Consider the following 22,630-nt stretch of genomic DNA (forward strand, 5'->3'; position numbering starts at 1 on the left):
TGGCGAAGTTTTCTTGAAGTTGCGCTTTTGAAAGGCAATAGTGTGGCGAAGTTTTCTTGAAGCTGCGCTTTTGAAAGGCTATAGTGTGGCTAGTACGCGGAGTGACTTGGTTTGTGTTCCTCCTGTCCGTTGTGTCCATTCCTCTCAGCTCTCCCCCCCTCTTTTTTTTTTCTTTTGAAAAGGGCGTGACGAGCGCTAACGCAAATGGCGGGGAATGAGAAGGGAAAGAGTGCCTTCAGTGGGTGAGCATACGAGATAGAAACGTGCAAGCGCGTGACACTTCTACACCGTGTTCACCGTGAATCACCGTGAATGAATCACCGTGTTCGCGGAATTGTTTCACTAAAGTGTGCCGTTATTTCTGATTGCGCCGCTTTACACCGCGAACTGTTGGTGAAGTCGTTTTGCTGCATGCATTTTTATTAACTTATACGCCTCCCTCACGCTCCCACCTTCTTTATTTAGAAATACCGTGCGAAAAACGAAAACAAAAAATAACTAGATAAGGGAATTTTCTCCGTCTCTGTATCGAAGCAACTAGTGTAAAGAATGTTGTCAGGCTCAATTTATCCTGCAAAACAGTTTGCGTGTGTCTATACGGTTGAACTTGATGGTTAAAAAAGAAGTATTCTCGGGGTATGTGCATGCACTCCTACGTTGCACACAGGCTTTTACCTCCGTTCCCTGGACGTTGGGAATGGCAGGCACTGTACTATTTGTAGTTAACAGCTCATAAGAGCCCTTCTCGACTGTTGCTATATCTCGCGCAGTGCTTCCAAATTTGCGGCCCTGGGCTTCATGTATGCTCTGGAGGAGGAACTCTTCCATACCGGCTTCGAGTTCATCAAGCTCACCACCGTGTGCCCCGTCTTCATCAACACCGGCCTCTTCCCCAACGTAGGCGCCAGGTACGTGCACGATATACACGCGTGTAAATGTGCACGTTGTGACGATAAGCACTGTAGAATAGCGTAAGGACCTTACGTGCAGCTGGCTTCAAAAGCTTACGGACCGCGGGATCTGAGAAAAAAAAAAGCTGAAAATTTCCGCAGCCTTCACAACGCAGCCTGATAATTCGGATTACCGGCATGTACGATATTGTGCTACATGCGAACAGCATAACGTTTTTATGGTCTGCGTTGTGAATCCGTCAGTCTGCGTGCTCCGTACGTCTTCGAGTGTTTGCGGCTTACGCATGCTACGTTTACGTACCTTATTTGTCTAAGTAAACGTCCGTGGCCTTTACATATTCTATATGAAATAGTGTTAGTCAACATGCCGGCTCCCTTCTTCGGTGCCAATGGTCGTGATGACTGCGTTCTCCCTACCGCCGATCACTGTCTGATTCGCACGTTATGAGCGGCTGGCCGGTCTAATGACTGACGTAGTTCGGCGATCCTGCCATCCGTAGCCCTGCCGAGACACGCTTGATTTTTGATGAATTTCCTTGGCTCGCGCAAGTTTGGTTCTATCGGAACAGTGTCCATACTTAGTGCCGAAAGCTATTAAATGTCAGAAACATTGAAACACCGCATGTGTTACTTATCTATAACGCCGTACCAATTACATGTACTACTTCTCCATAACGCCGCACCAATTGCATGTCGCAGCTGTGCAAAGTGAGTCTGTTAGAGAACCTGACGCGGTGGGTAAGTGATTATGCCGTTCTGATACTGAGAGCGACGTCACGTCTTGAAAATTGCTGGCGGTGGCGGCGGCCGCCTCTTTGACCCTGTAACGCCGGTTGTCGCGAATTCGTCACTTACCAAAATAAGTAGGTACAGCCTATGCCCTGGTAACGTGTTTTCTGATTCAAGTGCGTGTTGTCAGGCATTCGCGACAAACAATGTTTTCCATATCTTGTCATGCGGCGCCATCTAGGAGCAAGAGCTGGAGGCTGGCAACCACCGTTTGAGATCGTGATCAACGAGTTCCTCCAACGTGCAACGCCCACTATGCGCTGCAGGTGTCATCGCAGAAACGCTATTGTCCTTCTGCTAACTTTCTTTTTGGTTCAGTATACATAATGTTTCTTTTGATGCGCAATTGAATACCACGTACGATTTTCCAAAGGCGCCGTAATCCGGTTGGGTGGTGCGCAAAAATACTCGTCTGTCAAGCAGTGGATGCACGTTAAACCCCAGATGGTCAGCATTAATTAATTCGGAGCTCTCGATTGCGGTATTTCTCATAGCCACTGTGACGCTTCGGAATGTCGCACACAATCTATCAATCTATCAATCTATCAATCTATCAATCTGTCTGTCTGTCTGTCTGTCTGTCTGTCTGTCTGTCTGTCTGTCTGTCTGTCTGTCTGTCTGTCTGTCTGTCTGTCTGTCTGTCTGTCTGTCTGTCTGTCTGTCTGTTCTGTCTGTCTGTCTGTCTGTCTGTCTGTCTGTCTGTCTGTCTGTCTGTCTGTCTGTCTGTCTGTCTGTCTGTCTGTCTGTCTATCTATCTATCTATCTATCTATCTATCTATCTATCTATCTATCTATCTATCTATCTATCTATCTATCTATTCAACTGACCAATCAAGAATATTAGACCATTAAAATGCGTATGTACGTCCATTGCTAAAGGCAACCTGCAGGCATATGGCTCATATCTTGCGGGAGCTGCAGTCGCCCGTGACTGCGGCAGTGCCGTCGACGCAGTATGCAGGAATACACGAGCATAAATTGAAACGCGAACAAACATACAAAAAAAGGATCAGTTCATTTGTTACGCGTAATCACATTAAAGCGCTACGTGTAATCGTTTTGTAGCCGGTAACGAACGACGTAATAGTCCTAAATTAGTTTTGGGCCCGAAATTAAAACACAGTTCGTGCACAATTAGTTCAGTCGCAATCAGTTCATGCTCTGCGAATATCAGTTACCTTTAGGAATATACCTACCTGTAGAAGAAAAATGTGTATTTTGGTTCTTTAGGTGAACGGTATTTTTTTTTTTTACAGATAAGCTTTACAGCACCGTTTGTCGCGTATGTAGGTATTGCGCTTGTTTTCTTTTCCTGCTTTTTTGCAAGCGTACACAGTGGGCCCCTATTCTGATTCCTGCTCGCAGATTCCCGCTGCTGACGCCCATCATGGACACCCGAGAAGTCGCCTGCAAGGTGGTGGATGCCATCCAGCGCGACGAGTCACTAATCGTCGTGCCCCGCATAGTGGAGATCATGTACAAGTGTCTCAAGTAAGAAACATTTATATATCCGTTTTGACTCTCCCCACCGCAACCCCTCAGCGTTGACTCAACGGTGACCGATGTATAGTACTATATCCAAGCCGTATCAGTCAGTCCAGTGAAAAAAAAGTAATAGTCTAAAGCCACATAAAGAGACGTATTTTTCCCCGTCACCATGAAATATTCGCAGCGGCAGCGTAATCAAACGTGAGAATGCATGTCTCTTTTGCTTCTGCGAATCGTTCCTAACATAAGAGAAATAGGGGGAAGGGGGTGAGGCAGACTGAAAACATTTGCAGTCGTGCTAAAGAGCACACCAGTAACGCGTGATGCTGTGTACGCTAGTTAATCATAACCATATAAAAACCAACCGACAGTTAAAACAAAGAAGCCTTTTCTTGGCTTCACATGGCCATGATAAGCCAAAATCGGGGGCCCTCGGTTCGCATTCTTCTTCTTCTCGTTCTATACTCTCGTCTTTCCAAATGTCGCATTATTTTGCCGCAACGTTTCCAAAACGAAGCGTACCGAGAAGAAACATGGCAGTCTCGCCCTAAGTGACGAGCGGTGACAGTAACGGCTGCGGTGGCAGCGCTTTTCGCCGTGTCACTTGCAGCGAGCGGTCCGCGCGCCGCTATCCGCCCGAAGTCCTGACGAGACTTTTAGCGTGTCCGGTATTCGGGCAAGCGCGGGCGGTTTTCCGGTTTAGCGGAGGCGTCAAGGTGAGCGGCCAGATTGGTGGCGCCAGCTGGTGGCGCAAAGCTCAACCACACAAGCACAGAGCTAATTACTATATTCTGCTTAGCTACTGGCGTAAATTTTCGACAGTGGCGTAATCGTGTTCACAATTACGCCGCTGCCAAAAATTTGCACGAGTGGCGAAGCAGGATATGGTGAGTTACTGCAGTTTTAGCTCTGCGTTTGTCTGGTTGAGCTCTACAACACCAGGCGGCTTCCCCGCTCACGTTTACGCCCCGACCATCCCGGTAATCCGCCCAAACCGCTCCCGTTTACCGGAATAGCGTACAAGCTATTCCGGTAAACGGAGTTGTTTGTGCCCGTCCACCACTCTGCGCTAAGCTACCTCACCTAGATTTCAAGACCAACTGTCACAGCAGACGGTCCTTTTAAAGTATCTTTGAGAGATCGCATTGTTTCTTCGGGAAAACGTGTCTCGTGACGTGTGTAGCGGTTGATCTGATCTTTCCTCCGTCTCCTGCTGCGCGCAGACCTCTGCCGGAAGACGCACAGAAGATGATCCAGCGGTTCCTCGCGTGCTCCATCCAGAAGCCGAGTGCGTGATGGCGGCGCCCACCTAAGCTTCCCACTAGGCGCAGCCGGCATCATCAGACATGCACATCTATCCGTTCGCTCGTCTCCGGTGGTCCTCCGCCGCAGACGAACCAAGACCGACAACTAGCGACGTTCGCCGAACTGACGAATGAGAAGGCGTCGGCAAAGATGCCGATGTGTGTGCTAGAAAGGACTTTGGGGGGAGGGGGGAAGGGGGGACTCACGCCCTCTGGTTTTTTTTTCTGTATCGCGTGATGCCGATATATATAGGAGGTACTATTCGGCCGTCTTCTCGATGTGTGCGTGTGACTGTGGCTTGGCCATGCCTGCTGCGAAATCTCTTCGGCGCTGCGCGCATTGATCCAGGACACGTCAAAAATGTTTGTGTGCTTGTCGCGTGGTGCCCGGATGAAAGAAAATGGCGTGAAAAAAAGAAGTGTATGGATGTACTCGTCGTGTTTATATAGAAGAATGGAAATGCACCTTTAAAGTTAAGACGAAAACGTAGTTCATCTATGTGTAAGGCGTTAAAATGAGGGAAGCATTGTGATTTCTCGCTCGCGAATTGCGAGCCGGTTTGCGTTTAAAGCTTGTGTAACAGGGTAAGTAGATTGAAGAAAGCATGCGACGCAGACGATGGCCTGTCGGATCTTTTCGTTGTAGAGTTAGCGACGAGCTTGCCGGGCTTAAAACCTCTAGAAGAGCGTACTTGACATTTCGAGAATATTTTTTTGTTATTGATCTAGTTTGCACGTATTGATTATAACATAACTTTCAGTTCTTTAGTACTCGTCAAGCCAAAGCGACCAATAAACGACTACTGCATCACTGTACCTCACCACGTATAGCTGTCCCTCACGCATCAAGGTCATCATCTGCCATATAACGGTTTCCAATAACTACGGAGGCGATAATTGGGGTGCGCAGTCATCTTACGCTCACGTTCACTAGTGTCTGCAAGTTGTGCAATCTCTGACCTCGAGAGAATCCTGCGTTTTCTCTAGCACAGCTAGGACCTCGAGTAGCCTTCGGCATTCACCGCACAAAACCCCGAGGACGCATCGTGAATGCTCTACCGGACAGGGACGCGTCAGAAGCGTTCTTCCATGGGCATAGCTATTAAAAAATCTAGACAAAGATAACTATAACCAGTTTAATACTACGAATTCTGTTTTTATAAGATAACACGACGGGAAGCACTCAACTCAGCCGCTCTCGCGTTTTTCCACTTTCTTCGGCGGCTTATAGTTGCGGAATCAGTTTGAGATATCTTCACCAACGACGACAAAGAAGTGTTGCGCCAACTGCGAAGCATCGCCCGAGTCAAGATGACGCAGTGATGAGTCCAAGTAGAAAAAAAAAGTTGGGAGAGGGTAGGGAGGCGCTGAAGGAGAGCGTAGTAAATGCCAAACACACGGCTAATACTTTTCGGAAAACGGCAACTTCACAATCTTATTTGATAGTTTACAGCGCGGCTTTGTATGCAAGAGAAGACACGTTCATTAGAAAAGTAACTCGGTCTCAACGTGTGAGGCTGTGCGAAGTGGTTAGGGTCTCGTTTCCGTGTTTTTAGACTTTTTTTTTCTGTCCCTTTGGGTGCAATTGTCAACCAAATTGCTATCCAATTACTATGCAAGGTGCAGCTCGCTGTAGAGTCTCAAAAGCGTCTCGCCTTGTCTCTCTGATGGGAGGTGGCAAAATGCTTTAATCTGTTTATGCATTTTTATGCCTCGCGTTGCGGCAATACCTTTAGGATCAATGGTGGTTGACTTTGCAGCGTAAGATGTATGAAGAAATGTGCCTGCGGTACAGTGCAAAGCATTATGGCGGGAATTTTTTTCTTTTAAGAAAATCTTAGACATGTGCGCTTCTTATTGACGTTTCGATGTTGTGGTGGCTCATCTGCGCTTAATTCAGGTCCTGCGACGAACGCCTAATTCCACTGGCGTATTAAGGCCTCGTCACGGACAACTATATCCTGCTTTTTTTCTTTCCTTGAATAGTCAAAAAGAGCGTGGTTTCTCTGATTGTCATGTCAAGTGAAAAATGCTTCAAACCACAATTTACAGCAATACCAAGGACATTTATGAGCGACCCCGTGTCAATTTGTACCAAGCGCATTTGACGTAGTCAAGACCGAACGAGTATAAATGTTAGACAGGGTCCGGCTGCATTCTGGTATTACGGCATATGTTCCCGTGAAATTGCGTTTTTCTTTTTCTTTTTTTTAATCTTCTGTGACCATCAAACCCTTGTAACAATCATGTTGTGTCATGCTTATGGGCAACTTAAGCATTTCATCTGAGAATGATTGCTTGCTGTCAGCATCGGCACTCAATAGCAGTTTCCTCTTCAAACGTGACTGATACCTCCTCGCTCAGACAGTAACTTCGCGTGCACGTCGTAAGCGATGTTTACACGCAAATCCAGTAACCTTGTTTGGACAGGATTTAAAAAAAAAAGAAAACCTCGCTGACGCCGCCGATGTGACAGCCCAAACAAACTTGTTTCGTGTGGCTGAACATACCCAGTTTGTACATTCCCAGGGTTTATTTCGTGACTCGTCATAACAGGTTATCGTGTTTATAATTGAAGCGTCTACATATCAAACACATTCGTTTCATAAAGAGCTCGTCTCATATGCGAAAAATGTGCGGGCACGTGTAGTAACGAGCGAGAAAAAAAAAACTCAGAACTGCCGAAATCGGTGCTGTTTGTGCTCTGCGTTCTCATTGCAACATGCAGTCATAAACCGTATTAGGATAGATTTCTTTTAATTCTTTATACTCCACGAAATATAATATAAATCAATGGTCACATAGGCACCGCAAATTTCGATGTCTATGTTTGAGTGCATTCAAATATCCTCGTTTTTGCTCTCAGCATTTCGCGCACGGAGTGTTACTATATGTGAATCGCAATGCGCTTTTGTAAATTAATATGTGAGCTACTTGGCTACGCCTGAGAAAAAGGTTTCTCGCTTTGGGAAGGGGGGGGGGGGGGGAGGGGGTGTTCTCGTAAGGGGCAAACACCAGCGCCACTAGCGTTAAAATCTTAACCCTTTTGCAGGACCTTACTCGTGGTACTAACTGAGCATTGAACCGTAGGCTTCAGTGTTTTCACCTGTATATTTTGACGCCCTTGTGCGGAATTAATTGTTGAAAGGAGGAGCCGCTTGTATGCGCTCCGCGCGGTACAGTCGTGGCTATCAAAGTATGCACAAAACGTAGCCTGGTCTGTCGATGTGTCTAGCTTGATTTGGTGCTAAAGCTTCGTTTTAAGCTTAACTCGAACAAGCCTTTCTGTTTGGGTGCTAAGTGAAGCGAAGAAAGGTCCTGGGAGGCCTCGGAGAGCACAGCTAACCATGCAAGCCGATGTGCGCTTGCAGCAAGTTATTCGCGAATTAGTTGTAGCGTGGGTTTTCGCGCCGGTAATGAACGGTGGGACAAACAGGGCTCTCTTTCGTTGAGCGACTTCACTGTAAGATGATTTACACCCTTAAAAGTGAAGAAGTGTGTAAATCTGTCTATAACTCACATCCTTATACCCAAAAAGGTCGTAATGGTACGAGTTAGAGACCGATTTACACCCTTGTTTACTTTTTAGTATGCAATTTTGCTTTGTTTCTCGATTTAGATTGTCCTCTCTTGTAAGCAAATGGAGTGGTCGTAGCGACCATTCTACAGCGAAGCGGTTAAAGGGAGTTCCACAACGACTACCACGCAGACGCGATGAAAGCTGGCGGAGACGTGGCCGGCGTGAAATGTCAGCCTGTGAACAGCCTGCGCCGGAGACCGCGAAGCGACCGTATGGCCGGGGGTGCTGCTCCGAACGTCGGCGAATTCCGCCATATCGTCAGCTCTGATTGGCCCAAAGGACTGCTACGGGCTCTCTTATTGGCTCAAAATGCCGCCACGTTAAATAATCTTGAAATATGGCCGACGCAGTCGAACGCCTTCTGCAACGAACTGCTTGGGTCCTCCGATATCATTCGTTAGTTCGTTATACAGGACACTTGTTTGTAAAGGGGTAGCGCACCGCACAGCTCATGAAAAAAATTTTTTTTCGTGAGCTGTGCGGTGAAAAAAGAAATTATTTCTTCTTTATACAGGTCATTTCGTTAAACAGGCGCTAAGTCCTAAATGGCACCCCGAGGTCTCAAATGAGAGCGCTCAGCCATACGCTGGCGTCTGTAATGTACGATCACTGTATGAGTCAGCAACGCAGCCCTAGCAAGTCATCGGAAAGCGCAACCCGATGCCGGCGCTACATACAGGAAATTGCGTCGCATATAGCAGAGTACAGAAGTGCTAAGCTCGGTATTAGTGAAGTGTTTGAAAAAGGCTAACTTATATAGAAGAATATGCAATAGTGAAGTGTTGGCAAAAGCCAAGTCGATTACGAGCAGTGGCAAACCAGACCCCCCAAAAATCCCGTGGGACGTCAGAACTTCCTTTCACAGCTTCGCTTTATTTCATGTATGAGTTTATCGGAGTGGCATGCATTTCCGAAATCACTTTTGCCTTTTGCTGTTGTAGTCAACACATTTATTTCTGCACAGTGCTACGTTGCTGTTTAGCGTGCATCTATACTATTTGATGATGACGAATTGTCTATGCATTCTTTCTTTTTATGTTCTCCCAAACGCTGTTACCTTACGCACACAACGAAGTATCTTGTTACGGAGGTGGACAGCACTTTCAGATTGAGTTGTTGAAGTTGTATCGAATAAAAAGAACAACAAATGAAGCGCCTCTTGGTTCGCAAAGTTTACTTTCGGGCAGACCGCCTCGCAACATCGGGCTGCCTGCTCTTCGATGAACCTTCGCTTTTCCTGAGCACAGACCTCACTGGAGCCAGATAAGGTTCGTAAAATTATTATCGCTGGCGTTATCGGTAGTGTTTTCATATGTACAAATTTTGCGCTGTCTCAGCCTGATCTTAGGCTCGCTTGGCAGCAAAATGATGTGCTTCAGAGGATTCAGCAGATCTCAGCGAAATTTTCCGCGGACTTTCTTTTACGGGCTTTCGGAGAATTCACAGTACATATACCCAACATATTCTGGCAGATGATAGTGTTCTGCTCTGCTAAAGCTAACATTTCACGAAAAGAATGCGAACATCGACCTGCAGAACCTTCCTCTGATGACACCATAAACGTTACGATTAAACTTATTAAAAAAAACTAATTTCGGCACACTGCAACTTCCTGTTGGCGGAAGCGAAAGCGAGACCACAAAGAAGTGCATGTCTTAGATTTCATTTGCTAGTATTTATGGCATCGCAATGCATCTTTAATTGACACTTGCGCTACTTAAGATACGCCTGCTTGCTCAGACGATCTTATTTGTCGTTGGAATTTCTTGTAGCGCATTTCGAACAACGTCTCACTGGATATCCAAAACTAAGAAAAATCTGAAATTATCAGAATTTGTCATGGATTTGAGCGATAAAATAGAACTTGCTTGCTTTCAATCAGGTAAGTGAAGTTTTCAATGGACCCTTTCGGAAACATGCAGCGCCGCGCTTTCGCCTGGTGGCGTCTTTTGGCGAGAGGGTGCGCCGAGTAGCTGCATACAATGAGAATGTGAAAGGCCTCGGGCGAAATGTTAGTTTTTTTTTCCTGTGTCTGGCTTATCTCACGGTGGTTGGTTGCGAGCTGCTAGTGTGCATACTGCGGCACCTTCGGCAAGCATTCTACGATTCTTTCACTGCCTTAAGCATGCCGTAGAAAAAGTGGTGGCGCGTCGAGGGGCTGTGTACCCGAGGAAATGTTCGATAGGTAACAACAGCAAGAGCGTAACAAAGGAAACGTCGCTGCAAGGGGCTTCTATTGCTTCGCTACATCACCGTTGTACAATGTGGTGAAGCGTGCACGGTGTATTGTTGAAAAAAAGAAGCGCGCACAGTCCATACACTGTACGCGAACACCCTATGGCACCCCTAATTGGCGGACCGAACCTGAGATGCTGCGCCATCGGCTTCATTATAATCTCAGGTCCTGAGGCCTCGGTTGGCTGGTATTATTTTTATCTTCGCGGGATAAGCGATCTCACAACAATACATATCTGTATTGCGGCGAAACTTAGCCCAGCCATTATGGAACGCATACAGTCGCACAAAAACGGATTTTGCGCTTACCGCAGCATTGTTCTCGCAAAGGAAGATCACATTTCATAGCCTGGATCGTTCATTGTAACACGTGGCGTTGTTACTTGCCATGTTTGTAAAAAAAAAAAAATGCGAATTCGTTTTCTTCACCTCTCAGATGCAACCCCGAGCAATTATGTTTGAAGCGAATCCTCGAAGGCCATGCTCTGCCTTATAGCTGGTGTCGAAAACCCGACGTGTATGACGTGTTTCTGGCTCCTGCAATCGCGTGTGGCGCATTCAACCAGCAAAAGCATATACCCGCATGTTAAATCCAGAGGGTGCCACCCAGTAAGATTTGGATTTGGACACAACCAATTGCAGACTACGCAAGTGTTAGAGCCAGCATGTTTTAGACATTATTTATACGTATGAAGTTTTCGGCAATTACTTGCCAGGTTTGTCAAGAAAAAACGCTGTTAATTTGTCGTCGTCTGCACTGAGCATTCTCTACTAATAAGTAAGCATTCTTTGACTCGGCTGTTACTTCGCTTTTGCTTACGTGCTTTTTCTAGCTTATGCCTGTCTACCCATCTCTTGTCCGATACCAAAGCCATGAAATCCGTGTGCTGAACAGTGTGGAGATGAGTTGCCACGAAGCTGCATGACCCCTTCAAAACGATCATTTCAACTGAGTCGGAACACCGCGACAACCGGTTTCATGACAGCTTTCTTCTTATTTTATTTTCTCTTTTTAATTTTTTCTTATGACGTTGATGCGGCGACGGCGAAGTCACCAGTTTGTTTTTTAACGCCACCAATCATTAATTATTACTGTTATTAAACTATTCAGCTATTATTAAACAATTAGTTTTTCTCATTTTTATACTTAGCAGCCCCACAGCAGGCTTCTCTGCACACACAGCCGTAATGTGGCGGTGTGTGGAGGTGGCCTGACGAGAAAGATTTCTCCCTGATCATTTTTTTTTCTTTTTAATTGTTTCCTATCGTTTATAAAGCTACCAATCATGTACATTTACTCCATCATAAAGAGTAGATGTCGTAACTTCGCAAATTACGCATTTTTGTGCAGATACAAGGCATTAATTACGCTTTCCACGTGACAGACATTTTGCTGGGCCTCTCGCCAAAGAGTACTTGCGCATTAAAAATCAGGACATATGCATCTGTGCCTACGTATACATACTGTTTTATCACAATCTTTGCTACATAAAATGACAACGCTGATAACCTGTGAAATTACGTCCAGGTACGCGATGCTGTTTCCATGCTACTTTAGATTGATATGGCGGCATTGGGATATTTGCTCCGATTCAGCAAATATTTCGCGAATCTAGCAGGCGCGCACTTACGCTTCCCCTCTTTTAGCATCATTCGTGTCCCATTCCTTTTTCAGGTAATGAGATCAGATGTTTGCACTTAAACTCGTCACAGTATGGTCAACATTTTAAGTGTTTCATGGTCGTTTCTAGACATTTACAAACTGCTCAGTAGGGGGCCATATCGTCGCCAGTCCAGGATGTGATTACTGATACCTTCGCGAACCTGAGACTTGCCTAACTAGGAGCGCGAACGACAGTCAGTCTCAAAGCAAGTTGAAGGAGAAACGATTGATGCATGCCGATGAAATCCTTCATGCCTCTCTATTTGTCAGCAAGGAGAGACAACCCAATAAATATACCAGATCAAGGTATGTGCACTACGTCGATTCTTTGTAACCTTAGTCACCAGTCACCTCATCATCACCTTTTGTAACCCATTGTAACCTCATCACCAGTCAGTAGCCTTAGTCACCAGTGACATGTTCGCCGGAATCCTGCAGCACAAACGCGACGGTGCATGCAAGTAAAAATTATTGTCACTAATTAGGCATTTTATTGTCATTCTCACAAAGTTACCTGGTCACTACTTTTCTGCAACGTTTGTGCATGTGTGAACAATAACGTGAAGAGGTCACATAGGGAAACAAATTTTAGCATGCATTGCCAAGAAGAGCCATGTACTTCTCGAAGAAGGACTCCGATAAAGTTCCTTGAAGTGATATAGCGTATGCCTAGCGTAAAAAAGCGCATACATCTCTGCGGTTGTTTTATCATACATGATACCAATGTGGGAGCCGCTCTCCCTTTATATGAAAAGTTCAAAACATAAAAAGTTCAACATATTTAGGCAATATACGGTGAGCTGCTTTGACAGTTCGCAAACTTCAACAAATGCTTTGCAAAGCTCGCGCGCCAGTATCGGAGTTCTGATGGACTCTAGCCATGTCAATGTTTGTAGTTCGGATGCAGTAAAGAGAATTACCTGGGGCCGAAATCACAAAGTATTTCGTTAGGTAAGGGCTATTTGCCTTTGACAGGTCATTTTGCTAATAATATGTATAAGTTTTTAACAATCTCGCGAGAGCATCGACCGACACCACAGTCAGCGCTTTGTCACAATGCACATCTGCAAAAGCAGCGGTATGCGGGGGCGCAGAGCCTCTTCCTGTGCGAGCATCGATGCTGGGCTATCTCGATCCCGCGACATTATTGAAAAAATTTGGAGAGCTGTACAAAATTACGATATGCCTGACAACTGCTCTTAAGAATAGTACGAACTAGCGTACAAAACTAGTGTACAGACTTTCTTGTGATAATGGGTCTTGATTACGTAAGGTTAAAACATTTGCTGCTTCATTATAGGTCCTCCTACAAAGACTAGTGGGCTTTTTCTCTTGGAACTTACTTTCTTTGCTGAACAAGAGCCTAAGGATGACTTGTGCTGGAAGCGGCACCATAGGATGCCGATGCAGGCAAGTATACTTTCCACCCGTTCACCAAGTGTCATGAAAGTTAGCGTCGCGGCAGCTCATGAAAACGGCGCCGCGGTAGCTCAATTGGTAGAGCATCGCACGCGAAATGCGAAGGTTGTGGGTTCGGTTCCCACCTGCGGCAAGTTGTTTTTCATCCACTTTAGTTTCCATTAATTTATCGTTTCTTTATTTCATTTATGAAGCACAAGTAATTTCCCCTATGTTGCCCTTGGTGTCAGTGTTTGTTGGCTTCTTACGATATGACTAAATAAATGGGGCCCCTCGGTTAACCCCCTTTCTTCTCGTTTATGAAAGTTAGCGTGTTATATTGCGAAAAGGCAATAAACTGTCGTGCTTTGAAAGTTTTTGAGACTTACACACGGTCTCGAATTAGAATGCCGAAAACACCCTAGTTCACACTGTATACATACATCATTGGAGCACTGAAAAAAATTCGCAATTTCGCCCTAAAAGCTTAGCATCGATTGCGATAGCAAATTAGTGGACAGCTATACGAAGTAAAAATAGTAGGTTTATGGGACTTATAACCCTGTAAACATTGGTATTCTCACTAAATTAACAAGCATGGTGTAACGCGCGGACAAGCAAACATGAACACATCTCTCTCGATGACCGCGTAAACTCGCCGTCAAAACACTGGAGTGAGAAAGCGCGGCAGGAGCAGCGAGCGAACACACCTTCACGCTGCGTCTCGCATCGACGCGAACTAAGCCGCGAAAACACAGCGCGCGGCGTACTCTTTCCCTGTCGCAAATGGTTTTCAATGTACAGCGGTCCGGAGTAGAACGCGCCACCTTCTCCTCCCAGGCCTGAAGCCTAGCGCGCGACGGAAGACGGCGCGCTTCCTCCCCACTTTCCTCCAGTGCGTGCGCGAGATTGAGCAGCGGTCGCCGGCACATCCTCGCATGCTTTTACTCGCACATACAGTGTACAGCGCGGGCCGACACATTTATAGTCTTTGGACTTTATACGGGATTTCACGGTGAAGAAATGCGCTCGGAGTGTCCATATAATTGCTATCGCAATAAAAGAAAATATTACCAGAGAGAGACACATTCATTCGGCGTAAAAAATATGCAACTAAGAATAAGATACAGCGATCTTAATGCGCAACAAATATATTACATTTAGGGTTAACTAAACGTGGCAGGTACACCTTTGAAGAAGTGCGACCAAAGTTGCCACGTCATCTCCTCTGTCTTACTGCTGCGTGTGTGCCGTGTTCTACGTCCGCGCGCTTGCGTGATGCCGAAGTTGCTGGTACGGACGAGGGCCTTTATGTGAAGCCATAGTGCCCATAATTAGGTGCTAGGCCAGGTAGAACGCCAGAACAGCGCGCAAAAGCAGACTTTATCAGCGTAGCCGTTCAAAGATGTGCTTCCACAGTGTTCAAATTGTGTGCGTGGCATGTCTTTTTTTTTTTTAGGAGACAGTCAAACTATACTGGACGTCGGTAATGTGCCTAGACGACGACGACGACGACGCAGTGACTGTCGGCGCAAAAAGAAAAAAAAAAGAAACAACAACAATGTGTTTATACAGGCAATAGTCCGGGCCCCATGCCCACCTGAACTACATCTCCGCATACTGCACATAGCGATATGTGTAGTAAACGCCGAACCTTCCTTTCCATAAACAAAACAATCTACACAACAACGCTTGCCTCTACCAACCGGCTGCAATTTACAGTCTTTGTGGAGTATGGTCATTAATTAATAGGCAACGTGCACCTAAATGCGACCTACGAAAGTGTGCAGACCCACACATTAATATTGAACAAACACGCCTACTCACGACCTGATAGCAAAGAAAGAGTGATATTGGAAAAAATAATCAAGCATTTGACGCGTTCATTCGTTTGTGAGGCATCTGGTGGCATCTTTCTCCCGAAGAGCTTGACCGTGAGTATCCAACTTTCTCGTTCTTAAGCCGGCAGGCAAGTACATATTTCTGGGTTCTATATTCTCTTTATATGACCCTAAAAATTTTCCAACTCGTTTCAGGGTTTGCCTGTAACAATGGAAGCAAATAGAAGTCAATGTGAAAAAAACAATTAGGAAATCTTATCTTGCCAGTTCGAATGTATTTGGTGATAAAATCTGATTTCGATCCTGATGCCTCATACAATAAGCTAATGTAGCCAAGACGCATCCAACACAATGAAAAGCGTTCGCAGTGTGCTCCGGGAGCACCATAAATTGCACGAACTGGTGGTAGCGTATTTTGCCGCTGAAGTTTTCGTCGATTTAGGTCTGGTCTTGGCAGTTTCTATACCTTCTGTGCCATCACTGCAATTAACGTGGTTGGGCTGCAATGTAGTTACAGCTGGGTTTAGTCTAGCAATCGAGACCATCAATTTTTCCGCCAAAGCTGGTGTTAAAGTGTCACCAAGATATGCCACGCATACAGTTTCTCACTGTAACAGCTAGAGGGAAATCTGGCGCCACCGTCCATGGGAGTTTCCTAAGAGGCTCTACGCCGTCAGGGGAATCACGGTATATATATGTGTCTGCGATGCTTGTGTTGGCTTGTGTTGTAAGAGGCTTCGCCTAAAATGTGGACGTGGCTACACAAATTTCACTTCATTTCACTTCATTACCTTAAAGGCCTTTTGATAGTAGTAACTACATAAGGGGTGGAAATACATCATTACATGCTTTGCATAATACATACTTGAACATGGAAACAAGAACAGAAAGAAAGGGAGAAAAGACTACATGATCAGCTATAGTGTTAAATTCGTCAGTACAAATATATAGAGCCAAATAATACAAACTAAAATTGCACGAGCAGATAAGTGCGCTAACGTGTTAGGTTCATTGTAAAAAGTATGCAGTGGAACTCTCCGTAAACGTACAAGGGCAAATAATGGCGATGAGTTGGTGGGGCAGGTTGTTCCAATCTGCAGCGGCATGGCAAAAGAATGCGGCGAGAAAGCTAACAGTGCGCATGCGAGGGCGGCCCACTTAAAAAGTGTACCGTGTAAGTGTAAATGTTCGGGTTACGGGGAGGATATCTGGTAGTTGATTACGCGAGGTGCGATAAAATTTGTGGAAAAGTGAAAAGGTTGCAATGCACCGTCGGGTACAAAGAGGAAGTAAATCCAATTCTTCTTTTAAGATATGCTCACGTCATATGAATAATTAGAATGAATGAACCTTGCGGCGCGGTTTTTAACGGCTTCGAGTGCATTTGCGAGGTATGTGTGGCGCGGATTCCATATGGCGGATGCATATTCCAGTTTCGGTGGGACTATCGACTGGTAGTCCAGTAGTTTAACCGGTTTGTGGGCGCGTTTTAGATGACGCTCGAGAAAACCCAGTGATTCGTTAGCAGATCAAATGACCTCAGTGCCATGCGTTCGACAGGATAAGTCGTCAGACATAGTCACACCCAAGTAATCGTAAGACTGCGAAGCACACACGGGAATGTTATTGATTGTGTATTTGTAAGGAAATTACATTTAAAAATTAAATTATGGAGTCTTACGTGCGAAAACCACTTTCTGATTATGAGGCACGCCGTAGTGGAGGACTCCGGAAATTTCGACGACCTGGGGTTCTTTAACGTGCTCCTAAATCTAAGTACACGGGTGTTTTCGCATTTCGCCCCCAACGAAATGCGGCCGCCGTAGTCGGGATTGGATTCCGCGACCTCGTACTCAGCAGCCCAACGCCATAGCCACTAAGCAACCACGGCGGTTTGTAAGGAAATGGATCGCGCCGACGAGAAAATACCATCAAGTTGCGCTTCTTCGGATTAAGTTTCATTAACGAACAGTCGCACTATAGCTGTAAACAGTTAATGTCCTCCTGAAGTAAGTCTTGATTAGATGTACTGGTAATTGTTCGACAAATGACGCAGTCGTCTGCGAACAAATGAAGTTTGCAAGACATGTGAAGGGGTAAGTCATTAATATACATTAAGAACGGTAGGCGCCCAAGAAAAGATCCTTGCGGTACACCGCAAGTCACTTGTAAAGGGTTTGATGCGCGGTTGTTAACTCTAACGAACTGAGATCACTTTGTTAAGAACGCTTCGATCCATCGCAAAATGTCAGAACTAATTTTCGCAAGAGTAAGTTTTAGCAATAGACGTTGTTGTGGTACCTTGCCGAACGCTTTTGCAAAATATAGAAATATAGCGTCTGTTTAGAGATTAGACTCTAAGTTGGTGTGAATATCATAACGGTTTCTTTAAGCAAAATCTTCATAAAAGGTTTTCATTCACCCATATTGCATCTTCGCATGAAGTTTACTCACCTGCAATGCATAACCAAGCGAAGAAAAGCAACAGACGACAAACTGCTCCAAAGCGAGCGCGAATCTTGTCGTCTGTCCTCCAACTTTAGCGGCCCGCTGATACTTTTTGCGCTTCATATAATTCTACATATAAATAACAAGTTCTCATGAATAAACAAACACGTTTTTGTGTAATAATAAAGCTAGAACAGCCTTTTACGTGCTGTTTTAGTAGACAATGAATCATTGCCACAGACGTAACGGTGCTTGCCAGGCGCGTCTTCAAGGTGTCGTGGCTCTCCGAGAACGATGCCAATCCGAAGTTAAAATATGCCGGCATTTCCATGCATACCACAGCGCAGCAGCGCCAGATTTCCCTCTAAGTAATATAGTAAGAAACTCTACGATTCCACCAGACTTCCGGCAAATGCCTTAGGAATGCGAGATGAAGACGTGAAGCTCCCTCGTGCGTTATAGCAGACCCTTTGCAAACACAAGGCGATGAACGAGGAAGGCATTTCTTCTATAGAATCACTTAAGTGAGCCTCTATTGAATTTTGCTCTCTATTCGGCAACCAATTCTCCACCGCCCCCCCCCACACACACACACAAACAAACACACACGAGGGGACCATCTTGTGCAACACGGTGCGGTATGTGCACGTAGCTGGAATGCAGGAACGCTAGTGTTCGTGCGCGCAATGCTTCATGTCCACTCTGCAAATCCAATTGAGCGGAGAGTGCTGGAGCGTCTACTTAGTCTTCCCTTTTTTTTTTTTTTTGCGGACAAACGCAATGCGCGTTTCTGGAAGCTTTCTGCCCCTCCACGCAAGGGCCGCGCGTGCGCCTTCTATACCCTGACAGCACGACGAAGGCAGCTCAGACGACGCGAACGCGTCTCAAGTGTCCGTATACCTGAAACGATCAGTTAGAGATCTCCTGCTGCTTGGCGAATTCCTCATACAGGGTAAGTGCTGCGGCTTACAACAAGCACGCGTCCTCACGGCCATATATAACAAACACTTTACCGCCCACGCCCGTGCCGCGCGAGACCGCGTGTTTTAAAGAAGGCGAAACCGAACGCGAGGAGAATAAAATCTCTACTTTTCCACATTCGCAGATCTCGTCAGGTTACCGCTCCATTTGGCTAGAACAGCAGCTTGGGCTTGTTGCTTTTCGTCCTGGTGTTAACAGCGCAAAACGTAGACAGGTACACGAGACGAGAAGACGACACCGCAAGCGCTTTATTTTTATCTCTTTTGCAATGAAATAAAATGGGCCGTTTCCCCCGTAGGACGAAGCATTGAAAGCGAAAGCAAGATTAGTGTAGAACTGAACCTATGGATCTAACAACAAGAGGCGACATATTGGCGCGACGCAGCACGGGAGGCCGCTTAGACCTGCTGCGCAGCATATACAGCGAATTAAGCGCCACGGTCTTCTATAGATCAGTGTGATTCATGCAACGTCATGGCCCTCTGGCAGCTATTAGGCGTGACCAGGCATGCCGCCAGAGGCGTTGCAAGCGTCGCAGCTCGGTGGGGCACGAGATGAGACCAAAGGAAAACCGTAAGCGTTTGCACCACGAACTTTACTGTCGGTCCGCTCAGGCCATATAGTTTCATAGTTTCATACAATAATAATTGTAGGAAATCCTATGGCTCAGACCACCGTATGCACACAGCAAGAACGCTCGCGTTTGTTAGCACCAGCGCCTCTATATTTTTCAATGATGATAATGACAGTTATCCAAAGGAAGGAATGACGCTTGATTGTGCAACCCGTGAGGAAGCACGGCGAAGCGTCTTCAGGGGAGGGCAAGTGGACAGTGAAAGATGATAGAGAAAGAGGGAGGATGTCGAATGCGGCCGATTCGACCGCTCACCGCCCTCTCCTATAGCCCTTTCCTACCATCCCCCGTCGGCTAGCGTTCGCGCCTGCTTTGCGGTCGTTGGGGAGAGTACCATATGGGTGGCGCCTCGAGTCGGAAGGCGGAGGATGTCTGACAGACGCGTCATAGCCTGACAGGCGTAGGGGCGGAGCGTCTGCCGCTTCTCCAACGTTGGAGCGGCAGCGGCGCGCGCTCAGACGCACGCGTCACGCAAGCAGTCGCACCTGCAAAGGCGATTTAGCGGAACCTGACGGCGCGTCCACTCGGCTTCGTTGTTTTGCAGCCAATAGCACTGCGCGCATGTCGCGCTACTGCAGACCTTCTTCCACGCGCGAACCGCGCATCTACCGTGACATCACCGCAGCGATGACGGCGACGGCGAAAAGACGCCTCGCGAGCGTCTGCATAGATACTGTCGCAACAAGAAAAGAAAATATAAAAAAATACGGTCTTCAATCCACGCTGTGAAGGTGGTTGGATAGCGACGCTGTATACGACAACTAAAACGATTACCCATTACGACGTATACCTTGGGATTATTCGCCTGGCGGCATTCACATGCACTGTGGAACATGCAAGTTCGCGCACTGTGGCATTATAGTTATGCGAGGCACGCGACGATCCCGAACTTTATTTTCTAAGTAAGAGGCTTGATTCATATATCAACAGAAGCCATGGCGAATCCAGGAGAACGGGGCAAGTGCGGCGGTCACTCGAGGTAACAAATCTGTCACGACAAATCAAGCGTGGCCTCGGAGATTTCACGGCGCGCGCGCTGCGGAAGCGGCCACGATTTTGGCCACACGGCGTCGTTTCGAAGTTGCGCGGTGCTGCTGGCGCTCTTCAACTTTCTCGTCTACTCGGGATGGACTCGGGGCCATACACACATTGACAAAGACAAGCGGGCTAGCAGGTAGGACAAGAAAGGCAGGCTGAACGTTTGCGCTAGAAACAGAGGTCCTTTGGGTCTACCTTGAAAGCGCTATGTGTTTTTGAAACCAGCCACAGAATCATGGCAAGGCGGAAACATTCACCAACCGATGGCACCGAGCGCGACAGCCCAAGCGGTCAATCGAAAGAACTGGATCACACTCTGCTAGGGAGCGTAGACGCCTTTGTACTCCCTACAATCTACGTAGAAGCTGCACCATCTAGTGGTGCCGCACTGCAACTCGCGTTAGCTCCCTAGGCGAGATGGCGAGACAGGCAAGACGGGCGGGGGAAGGCACGAAGGCAGCTATCAGCAGAGCGAAATGTTCCGACGATTGCTCTTCATAAAATAGAAGCAATTGATTATTTCTTTACTGAACTGTCGTCGTTCTTCTTCCCTGAGGAGAGCTACTTTGTAAATCCCACCGAAACAGCCTGGCCCACTCTCGCAGCACTCCTGTCCTACAGACTCCTACTTCCAAAAGCATGCGTGCTGGGACACGCGAGATGAATTCAACATGTGACGCATTAGAAAACCTCCTTTGAAATTCCCCACCAACTTAGCCTCTTCAATTCTTTCTTTTGTCTTTTCTGTTCCGGCGCTTTTCTCTTCGTTCTAAGTTTATATTTATTATTTTCAAAGACAAAACATTCATACAAATCCCCCCGGTTATACAGTTGCGTATGCATCGGCTTTATTGTATGCGCCGCTGTCTTTAAGGTCATCATCATCACTTCACAGGGACGTTTGCTGCCAAGCCAATCAAGATCCAGGTGCCCGCATGATCGAACCCGGAGTCATCGCAGTCGACGCCTTTATGTTTGTGCTCACGGCCTTCGAAGGACCGCCCCGCTTCCAGTACTGATGTCCTTCCCGGCGGTTAGTAATTCTCACTTGAAATTATGCGCCAAAACTATTTTGTTCCAGTCTTGCGTTGGAGCATAACAAAGAGGTGGTGTTATGAGGACGTGAGCCGAGCTGGTCGAGCTCATATATCGCGTGAGAGGGGAGGTGGGGTACGGGCGCCGTTCCAGCGCGAGAGACGCGGGAGCCGGCGCCGATCAGTGTTCACGTAGGCGAATAGCGCTCATCAATCTGCACGAATCACATGCCACAGCCTCCTATATACACTTAGAAAGTGTATATAGGAGGCCATGATGCTGCAAAATATGCACGCACTCCGGACGTACTCGGTTGTACTGCAGCGGCCTTATGTACAGGTGAGAGCTCCCACAGGTAGCGTGGAACCACTGCTGTACTTCGTCACGCAGGTGCCTTGCTGCACTGCCGAAGGTACGAGGCATGTACAGGCAGTGTGCTATCGCAGAGGAATATAGCTCCGGGGGTGACTAGCAGATTAATAGAAATCGAGAAATAGAGATAGAGGAATTATTTGTGCTCGCGACATGATATGGCACAGCGATACGTGACGTGACCTTTGCGCATGCACGTCGTATAGTGAGAATTACTGTGGCAGTTGCCTTCTGTAAACAAACGTAATAGCCACCCTAAGCGTGATCACGACCTTACTGGAACTCCAGACCTGCACAGATGTCATGGGAGCCGCGTGCTCCAACTCTCGTTCAACCGGTGGCCGTAAGTGGCGCTGTTATAACGTGTTCGTCTGCTACTCGGCGGGCGTCTGGGCGGCGTTCGAATCTGCGCGCCAGCTCTTCTTCCGGGGCGGACTGCTAGCGTATGTATAATTTCTTACGAAAACAGCCATTATGTCAAAATTGTTTAAGTGTACTCAATGTGGTGGTATGTGATAACTTGTAAAACAGTACACGAGATATGCAGAAATTTCGCGCCGCTACACACAAGAAAAAGAATTAACCGATACAGTGATAGTTTACGGGCTTGTTCGGCACGTCATATATGCATTTCGAAGCTTTTATGAAACTGGTGAGTCTACACTGTTTAAGGTTGTGCATGATGCGTCACTTAGAATCAATGCTTCTATTGCGCCAACTTCTGGACAGGGAACATCTCGACTACGATTGCGATCATAAGCGAAGTAGCAATTCTCAGTTACTACAATGCAGAAAGAGACGAGATAAGAATAGCAAGAGCAAACACACGCACCGTAGACGTTGTCGTTGTGGATTGCCGACTCTTTTGCTCGTAAAACTTATTGCAGTTGTCTGTACATCATACTACGAGAAA

General features: G+C 46.6%; 1 protein-coding gene, 1 long non-coding RNA gene and 1 other non-coding gene across 3 annotated transcripts in view; 2 read left to right on the top strand and 1 right to left on the bottom strand.

Moving 5' to 3' along the window:
- The window catches only part of LOC135921280 (17-beta-hydroxysteroid dehydrogenase 13-like), a 128,704-nt gene extending 119,480 nt beyond the window's left edge, over positions 1-9,224 (top strand). Inside the window, exons 4-6 of the mRNA XM_065455604.2 lie at positions 771-908; positions 3,066-3,191; positions 4,412-9,224. Coding sequence (XP_065311676.1) covers positions 771-908; positions 3,066-3,191; positions 4,412-4,484 — 337 coding nt within the window. The 3' untranslated portion in view covers positions 4,485-9,224. The remainder of the gene's footprint in view (positions 1-770; positions 909-3,065; positions 3,192-4,411) is intronic.
- The window catches only part of LOC139060112 (uncharacterized), a 141,646-nt gene that overhangs the window by 39,368 nt on the left and 79,648 nt on the right, over positions 1-22,630 (bottom strand). The gene's annotated exons all lie outside the window — the stretch shown is intronic.
- Positions 13,450-13,522, top strand: TRNAS-CGA (transfer RNA serine (anticodon CGA)). The gene has a single exon. It is a non-coding gene; the product is annotated as a tRNA-Ser (tRNA).

The sequence above is a fragment of the Dermacentor albipictus genome, chromosome 5, assembly GCF_038994185.2.
Source record: "Dermacentor albipictus isolate Rhodes 1998 colony chromosome 5, USDA_Dalb.pri_finalv2, whole genome shotgun sequence".
NCBI classification, from domain to species: Eukaryota; Metazoa; Arthropoda; class Arachnida; order Ixodida; family Ixodidae; genus Dermacentor; species Dermacentor albipictus.